General features: G+C 41.2%; 1 protein-coding gene and 1 long non-coding RNA gene across 2 annotated transcripts in view; one reads left to right on the top strand and one right to left on the bottom strand.

The window, feature by feature from the left end:
- The window catches only part of anxa14 (annexin A14), a 12888-nt gene that overhangs the window by 2271 nt on the left and 1592 nt on the right, over positions 1-9025 (top strand). Inside the window, exons 4-10 of the mRNA XM_007576497.2 lie at positions 1359-1472; positions 1542-1632; positions 1701-1780; positions 4798-4836; positions 4917-5007; positions 5072-5167; positions 5247-5302. Of these exons, the coding sequence (XP_007576559.1) occupies positions 1359-1472; positions 1542-1632; positions 1701-1780; positions 4798-4836; positions 4917-5007; positions 5072-5167; positions 5247-5302 (567 nt within the window). The remainder of the gene's footprint in view (positions 1-1358; positions 1473-1541; positions 1633-1700; positions 1781-4797; positions 4837-4916; positions 5008-5071; positions 5168-5246; positions 5303-9025) is intronic.
- On the bottom strand, positions 7-7211 carry LOC103154991 (uncharacterized). The gene is made up of 3 exons (XR_477994.2): positions 7085-7211; positions 743-909; positions 7-162 (listed from the first exon to the last, which is right to left on the bottom strand). It is a non-coding gene; the product is annotated as an uncharacterized LOC103154991 (long non-coding RNA).

Here is a 9025-nt window from a genome sequence, read left to right as displayed (position 1 = left end):
TTACTTGTGAGTAAATTTTGCTGAACTGTTAATAAAACTTTTTCCATCTTCAAGCATGATCTTTCAGTATTAAGCCATTGTGAAGTAGATGGAGGTGTAGGAGATTCCAGCAGAGTAAATGCAGAGCCTGGCAAGGAGACAGCAGAAAGCCAAGACCTCCCCCTGCAGGGGGGACAGGTTAAGTGAGGCACCATGACAGGGTTAAGTTTATTATGTTTTGTTTTGTTTCTGTCACTTCCTGGAGTATTTTGAATCGCCGCTTGTGATTGTTTTTTTTCATCCAAGGACTGGATGCTGATTGGATGAAACGGCAGTTTGCATTCACTTTAAGTTGTGAATGCAGTTGCCTGTGTGTTAGGAACATATTGTACATATAAAAGACATGAAATTTCACACATTTTGGCCTTCTCTGTGTTCCATACATGAGGAACAGGAGTGCCAGAGTGTGACATATAAAAGTTACATTGATACATGCGCTCACATCAGTTCCACTGAACGCTCAGAACAAAGAGAGGATTCAAGTTTTAGAGCAAAACTGCATGAAAAGTGAAAATATCAACCATCTCACAGTGGAAAGTGTTAAAACACACGGTGCGACGCCCAGGAAGAGAGGTGTGAATGAATGAATGGATGAATGGATGATGGAGTAGGGAGCCTCCCTGTTACTCAACATGTCTCTCCGGGTCGCTGCTGCACTTTGATCCCTGAACTTTGTTTGCTGACCAAACATGCGTGAACACACCTGTGTTTGCAGAAGGAGCTGAGCGCCGACAGCCAGCTGTATTTACCCGCCTCCTTCCCGCTCTGTGGCCTCCTCGCTCATCACGGCCGTCCTGATGCCGCAGCTCCTCCCTGCAGCGTTAAAGCTGAGGACAGAAGCTCTGCAGACGACAGGAAACACACACAGTCCTACGGGATAAAATGAAAACAATCAGTTTCTTTCATTCTGATTATTCTAATTCAATAAAAAAAATTACAGATCCTGCTGATGTTTTATTTAAGCTTATCTTATACACACTTAAAATTATCTTTTTTAATGTCAATATTTTTTTTATTTAAATTTTTTTAACTAACATGAACCTTTTTATTACTGTTTCTATTTACATGGAAATATTTTTAATATTTAAATTTTATTTGATTTTTTTAGTTTTATTTATTTCTGTAATTTATTTTTAATACTGATTTACTTATTAATAATTTTTTTTCATTATTTTTTTTAATTGCTCTGGGACTTTTCTTCCTCTCTGGAGAATGAGGCCTGGTTCTGGTCTCCAGAACTGGGCCAGAACCTGGACCTGGTTCTGGAGACCTGGTTCTGGAGCTGCTGAGAGCCTTCAGGTGTTTCTGTGCCGCTGCAGGATCTGAGCGGCGTTCTGAAGAAGGTTCTGTCTGGAGAGCTGGAGGAGCTGCTGCTGCAGCTGGTGATGCTGCCAGAGCAGCTGGAGGCCCAGCGCCTGAAGGCGGCCATGGCGGTGAGCCTCCAGGTCCGGTCGGGAGTTCACCCGCACCATCTGGGTTCTCATCCGGTCGTGTGTCTGCAGGGTCTGGGCACCGATGAGGAGACGCTGCTGGAGATCCTGTGTTCCCGCTCCAGGAAGACGCTGCAGGAAGTGGCTGCCGTCTACAGGCAGAGTGAGTCTCTGGGCCTTCCTGCTGGAATCAGGCCCGGTTTGGTTCTGATGCTGGTTCTCTGGTTTCAGTGTATAAGAAGGATCTGGAGAAGGAGCTGAAAGCAGAAACCAGTGGAGACTTCGCCCGGCTGGTTGTGGCTCTGCTGAATGTAAATTTATTTAAGTCTTTCTAACTTTAGACAGGAAACAGGAAACCTGCTCAATATCATCAATTAGTACGTTAATGTAAAGAAGCCATTTTCTTCAAATCCAGGGATTTCAAAGGGACAACCGTCTTTCCAAAAAGGACTTAAGTTTTCAGAATTTGCTGAATTTAAAAAAAAAATTAAATGTTAACATTATTTTGTGTCAGCTGACTGCATAAACCATCTCTGACCGTTTCTCTTTCCCGATCAGAGATGGCGCCGCCATCTTTGTTTCTGCTTAAAGATGAGCAGCGGCGCCCTCTGCTGGATGGCGCACTGTAAGCCAGCGGTGTCCAAACGTTTTGGCATGGGGGCCAAAATGTCAGGATGAGGCAGACCCCGGGAAAAACATCATTTCAATGGCAAAAACTGTTTTATTTTTTATTGTTTACCTGATAAAAAAACAATAACCTAAACAATCAACATGTTAATGAAATAATTAAGATTTAAAACAACAACAAAAAAAGGTTTGCCAGATTTAAGAAAACAGCAAACCATAAACTACATTTTTCATCTCCTAGATTAGCGGTTCTCACTGAGACATCAGTCCTCTCATCCTGGAGATGTTCTTCAGGTGATAGAAGGCCGACTTTGTGACTGTCTTAATGTGGCTCTGAAGGTTCAGGTCAGAGGTCATCACTACTCCCAGGTTTCAGGCTGATCGCTGGTTTTCAGTTGTAATAACTGAAGCTGAGCATTGATTCTAGTTCGCTCCTCTTTAGGTCCAAAGATAATAACTTCAGTTTGTTTCTGTTCAGCTGGAGAAAGTTTTGGTACATCCACACATGAGGGATGAGGGTGGGAACGAAGATCGACCAGTAAATCGAGAGCTTCGCTTCTTGACTCGGCTCTCTTCACCACGACGGATCGGTACGGCGCCCGCTTCACGGCAGACGCTGCACCAACCCGCCTGTCGATCTCCTGCTCCCCTCTTCCCTCATTCGTGAACAAGATCCCCAGATACTTAAACTCCTCCACTTGAGGCAGGACGACCCCCCTGACCTCTTATAAACATGTAATTACTAAAATCAGGATACCCTCACTGTGTGTCCCTCTGAAAAATGAACCATTTAAATAAAGAAATCCCTCCATGGTGACACCACGATAGAGATCGTTCATTTTAACACCGGAGCTGTAAGCGGTCCGGTTTGAAACGGGGCTGATAGAACAACACAGCACTTTAAAATTTCAATAATCAGAATACCGAAATTGTTTCCGTTGTTTTAAAAGGTTTATGTCAGTCTGCCTTTTCCCCATCGATACGTTTCCCGACCGCCCTGCACCTCAGGGGGGAAAAAAAAAAAAAAAAAAAGACGCGCACATTGCACTTTTTTCTGAAACAGGAGAAGCGGGACATGAAACGGAGCGACGAACTAGATGTGAATTATGGCATAAAAACAGAGAATCTGACGCTGGACAGTGAAAAATCAACACATGATGTGAAACATGATGAGTAGGAGGCGCAGCAGGTGATGAGTGAAGATTAATGATGGTCAATAAACGATAAAATAAATCTAACAGGAAAGAAACTAAAGTGGACATAGAAATAAACCAAGAGAGGATAATAATCAGAGGAAACTAAATGACACTCTGACACTTTCAGTTTGACTCATTATGACTTGATTAAGAACCAGATTTGTTCTTTGTAATTTCTGTCCAGTAAAATTATTAATCTATAATCAATAGACAGGTCTATATAAAGATATAATCCATGTTCCTGTCTCATATTTCTATGGCATTAAAGGACCTGGAACTGTTGTTTGTCCACTGAAAGCTCTGGTTTGCGCAATAAATGCCACGTGGGTGAAGTTTTATAGATGATACTCTGATGTCCCATTCTCCTGAAGGCAGCATAGAGCTGCACCACCAGAAACTGACAAACACTGAAGAGAAGAAGAGTTATGATTAATGTAGTTCCAGTTCTACCCATGTTTTAATGCTGCAGAGCTCAGTCGGTTTGCAAATAGTTCAAAGTTTAAACTGGCATGTTGTTCATCTTTTATCTGGTCATTTTGTGGAAGATTTAACTAGAAAATGGCAAAGAATAAGAATATGTTTTCCACTCTGATTGGCTGCTGTCAGGCCTACAGATTTTAACTTGAATGTCCATTGCATTTTTCGTAGACGCCTGTGAAAATAATTTCTATTCTCATGGCTTTTTTGTTCTCTGGGAAATTATTTTTGATGATAAATACAGAAACAAGCATAAAAACATCTACAATAGTGACAGTAATATTAATAATAAAATTATAGTCAGTGCAAAGTAGCCTACAAATTCTTTGGTGGGGGCAGTGATGGACCTGGATGAAGGCTGGGGGGCGCTGGCCCGAAAAAGGTTGAGAAACACTGTCCTAGATTTTCTTTGGCTCACTCTTGCTTTAATTGGACCAGTTTATTAAATGGCCTGCATTTCAGTGAAGTCACTGGATGTTTTTTTTTATCTTTTTAAACTATTAAAATAAATTTAATTAAAAGCAAGAACCTGGATGAATACTTTGTTATGCACCTTACCTGGTATCAGTGAAAACTTCATCTCAACATTGTTTTTAAATCTGCATCAACTGCCTGAACTGTGATGAACCAGAACTATTCCAAGGGCCGCAAATGGCCTCCAGGCCGCACTTTGGACACTCTGGTTTAAGCAAATGTCATTAGTCTATCTAATTTTAATATAATAAACCATTAATGGATAATTAATCGTAAATATTTTAAAAGTTTGCATTCTTACTGAATATTACTTAACACTGAAGACAAAGAAAAGCAGATGAGAACCAGGAAACTCTTTATATTCCCTCCAAGATTCTGTTGAGGGAAAAAAAATTTCTTCTGGTGAATTTAGAGCAAAATGTTTTCTGGATTGTTGTGCAAAGACATTTACAGCCCATCTTTAGTTGGAATTAATCTGAGTAATGTGCATAAAACTGGTTTAGTCCCAGCAGGAAGATGAAGCGTGTCGTTTGTCCTCCATTTTGTCCCAACAGAAAGCCGCCACTGCAGGCTCTGTCCAGAGAGACGTTCAGGTATTTTCTGCTGCTCATGCAGTCCAGATCATTTCCACTCTCTCTGCCTGAGCTCCAGCTCTGCTCTGCTACATCCCCAGGCTCTCGCTGCATCTCTCAGTGGGAAGAAAGCAGAAGCCGGACCCTGGATCAACATCCTGACGTCCAGAGACTCGGATCACCTGGATAAAGGTGAGTGTGTGACCGACTGCGGCCTGCAGGTGGAGCTGAGACGCTCACTGTGAACGTCTGGCAGTGCTGATGGAGCTGGAGCTGGAGACGGGGCAGACGGTGGATCAGCTGGTGGAGAAACGCTTCTCAGGAGACTTCCGGCTCGGCCTGAGAGTTTTAGGTGAGTCCCAGGTTAGAGGTTTGCTGATTGTTGAGCTGACTGATTGGCTCCTCACGGTTCTGTGTTTGTATTGGAACAGTTCAGTGCATCCAGAACCCCGAGGTCTACCTCGCCCAGAGACTGCTCACCATGAAGGTGAGACGATGACTGGTCAACACCCACACAAGGCCCGGTGATGAGGGCAAAGGGCACATATTAAAGTGAAACAGACACACCCACAGTTTATGTTGAAGTGAGACCTCTTGTCTGTACACCAGCTTTGATTTAGTAATATTTTCTATTTTCTGAGCCTGTGAAACATTTAGCATTTAAGAAGATGTAGCAAACACTTTATATGTTAAATATTAACACATTATCTAGTGCAGTGTTTTTCAACCTTTTCTGAGCCAAGGTACATTATTTTAATTGAAAAAATCAGGAGGCACACCACCAACCAAAAATGTAAACAAAGATACTCTGTAGCCGCCTATATTACATATATAGTCATGCTTATCAAAGTTCCTTGAATAGGAATCAAATAAACACAAAAATTTATTTTTATCATATTTTACATTTCTTATTTCAAATTGCACTTAACATGTCCCCTTCAAAAATACACCTGAACACCTGAACAGCCACAACACTGTGGTGTGATGCATGAATGTAGTAACGTTCATGCATCACTAATTCTCTTGTTTTAATGTAAAATGTTCTGTACCTGCTGCCATCTAGTGGTAATAAAATGACATGATTACGCCGCTAGTCACTGCTACAGCAGAGACACTCAAAGATGGCATCATTTGCAGATAATTAATTCGTTTTCAAAGAATCTTTTAAGACCAATTACCGTATTTTCCAGACTATGAGCGCACCATGCTATAAACCGCACCTTCAATTTTTTTTAGCCCCCCCTGAGAATTTACATATATCAGCCGCACCGGGCTGCAGGCCGCTGGTATCTCTGCCGCTCTCGGTTTCCCATAAGGACCCAGCAGAGGGCAGCAGAGGGCTGCGTCCTAATAACTGCCGGATATATTAAGGACGCAGTTCTTCGTCTCCAAATCCGGTTTTGTTCACGCCGAGTGAACAACACCGGCTCTGCAGCGGCTCTATTTCCCTCCTGTGCTGCCAGATCGATACTCCTCAACTTAGAAGCTGCATCATATGAGTTTGAAAACATTTCTCCGTCATGCCTGCTGCTAGCATGTGGTTGTTCTAAATGAAAACTAGCGCGTTCTTCTTTGATTTCCAATTTTGACTTCCAATGATTCACTTCCTGCTAAAGAGCCCCCTGGTGGTTGAAGAAAAATCCACAGTAAAGTCGCATGGTTCAAAGTGTAAGAAAAAAGTAGCAGCGGAAAATACGGGAGGTGAAATTAGATCATTTCCACGGCAGACCAGACGATCACTCACGGTGCACTAGTGTGCCGCGGCACAGTGGTTGAAAAACACTGATCTAGTGTATCAGTTGTACTGGAAAAAATAAATGTTTCCTCTGTCTTCATGTTATTTTGTAATTATGCTATTTATTTGTATTAATTTGTTTCAGTTTAGTCTATAAAATATCACACTTTACACAAAACCATTCTTTCTGTCCAATCACATCAATGTAAAATATTAAATCAGGTGTTATAAATAGTAAACGTATTTAGTAAAAAGTACTTAAGCAGCCATTTTACTAAATACTTATTTACTTTTACTTGAGTATTATCTAAAGTAGTGATTCTCTGACCGGAGTAAAATCTTTGACTCCTCTTCCTTCCTCTTCAACTTGGCCAAAATCAGGAAAACGTCATTAGCATGCATAGCTAACACTTAGTCCCAAGAAAAACGTAAGGCCGTTACCGTGGTCACTAGCATTTTTTTCCTCTCAAAATCCCCTATTGAAACAGTGCGGAGCTGGACTACCATTAGTTATTATTTAGTGACATAACCTACCAATATCTGATGAATGTTCCAGAAGATGCGCTCATTAGAGGACACGTCCTCAGCAGGGGGGTCGGAGTTAGCTGGCCGCGCCTCGGACCGGTTGTTCACTGTTCCGACATAACGGCACAGCAACGAGGTAAAAGTATTACAAAAGACCACCCGAACACTTAGATGACCCGAACTAGCAACCAGTTTTCCGATTTGAATCGTTCTGGTACCAGTTCGGGACACTGAAAACGATGTTCTTTCTTTACGTGCTAACTCGTTTCTTTGCGCCTGCGCAGACCCATGTAACGTCCTCCAAGGCCAGGAACCAAAGATTTTACTCAGGAAAGAGCAACACTACTTCTACATATTTTCACACAAGTAGGTAGTGCTGAAAAACTGACCATAACACCTGATTAAATATTTTAAAAATATGTAATCAGACAGACAAAAATATAAAATAATGTACAAATTCTGGAATTTTAAAGACTAAAACCTAGCGTTTGTACAAAATACTACATTCAGGCAGGAGAAAAACTAAAAAATAAATGAATAATCTTATGACACCAACACTTGCAGGAGGTCGTGTTTATGTGTTTGAACAGGGCCAAAAAACATCCCAGTGATAATTCTATATAGTCATGTCAGCAGATGGCAAATCTGAAAATAAAATTAGAACAACAAAGCTGGTGTTCAAACAGGATGTCTCACTGTGTGCCTGTTTCTGGTGTTTGTGGTTAAGTGTTTTTTTTTCCATCAGTAAAATTTATTGACAGAAGGTAGAAAACGTGTTCAGAAATCATAGTGATGCTAATAATAACAATATTACTCAAGCAAAAGTAAAAAAGTACAGTGCAGTACTGCAAAAAAAGTTAATCAATTACATGTAGTGGAGTAAATGTAATCCGTTACTACTCGCCTCTGCTCTCCAGTGCAGGTTAATATAAGCTAAGTTATATAAAATCAATGAAGAAGTGCGTAATTTTGTCTTTCAGTCTCAAAATTTGACTTTCAGAGTTGAAATTATTACTTTGTATCTCAAAATTATGACTCTAAATCTCGTAAGTATGACTTTCTGTTGGGCTTTTATTTTTATTTTCATGGAAACTGGCTTCTATATAGCATTCACAGACAGCGCATTTAAAACGTTTAAACTCCTCAAATGGTGACAGTGTGGGTGGACCTCTAGGGGGCGCCACAAATTACCAGTTTATGCAACACCTGCGATTCTTTTGTGTTTGTTTTAGTGTTGACAACGAGCGAAATCTAAAGAAAACATCTTGGATAAATGTGTAGATGAATCGATCTGATCCTGTGGGGACTGGGTCGGGTCACGACCCGGTCAGGTACTGTAACATGACCAGGACTAATTCTGCTGATTGATCTTAACCTCTAGAAATCAGGCGGATGGTTTCAGGCCAGCAGCTGGCAGTAATATTTTGAGAAACATGAATATTTCAGAGTGACTGCAGCTGCTTCTGCTGGACCGAAATGCTCCATGAAGATTCAATAATTCTGTAGTAAATTAAAACCTGGCGTGTGTGAGGCGACTTTCTGCTATAATGATTATGAATCGGACTGATCTCAGCGGAATGCAGGTAAAATATTAACCCTTTAATTCATGTTTCTGGATTCAGTTGTTTAAAAATTAATTCGTTTTTATTTTAGTAAGTACACCTTTTGACAGCTGCAGGTTTGGATAAACATATTCGTCACACCTTTTATTAAACTAAAATGAGGCAGAAGCTGAATGAAGCTGCTCCCTCACCTTCTTCAAATCAGAATAAATTGATGTCAATCAGTCATGTTGCTGCAGTCAGTCAGGTTGCTGCAGTCAGTCAGATTGCTGCAGTCAGTCAGTCATGTTGCTGCAGTCAGGTTGCTGCAGTCAGTCAGGTTGCTGCAGTCAGTCAGGTTGCTGCAGTCAGTCAGATTGCTGCAGTCAGTCAGTCAGGTTGCTGCAGT

Source organism: Poecilia formosa, unplaced genomic scaffold (assembly GCF_000485575.1).
Source record: "Poecilia formosa unplaced genomic scaffold, Poecilia_formosa-5.1.2 Scaffold408, whole genome shotgun sequence".
Lineage (NCBI taxonomy): Eukaryota > Metazoa > Chordata > Actinopteri > Cyprinodontiformes > Poeciliidae > Poecilia > Poecilia formosa.
Note: the sequence above shows the minus strand (reverse complement) of the source record. Positions and strands in the feature narration are given on the sequence as shown.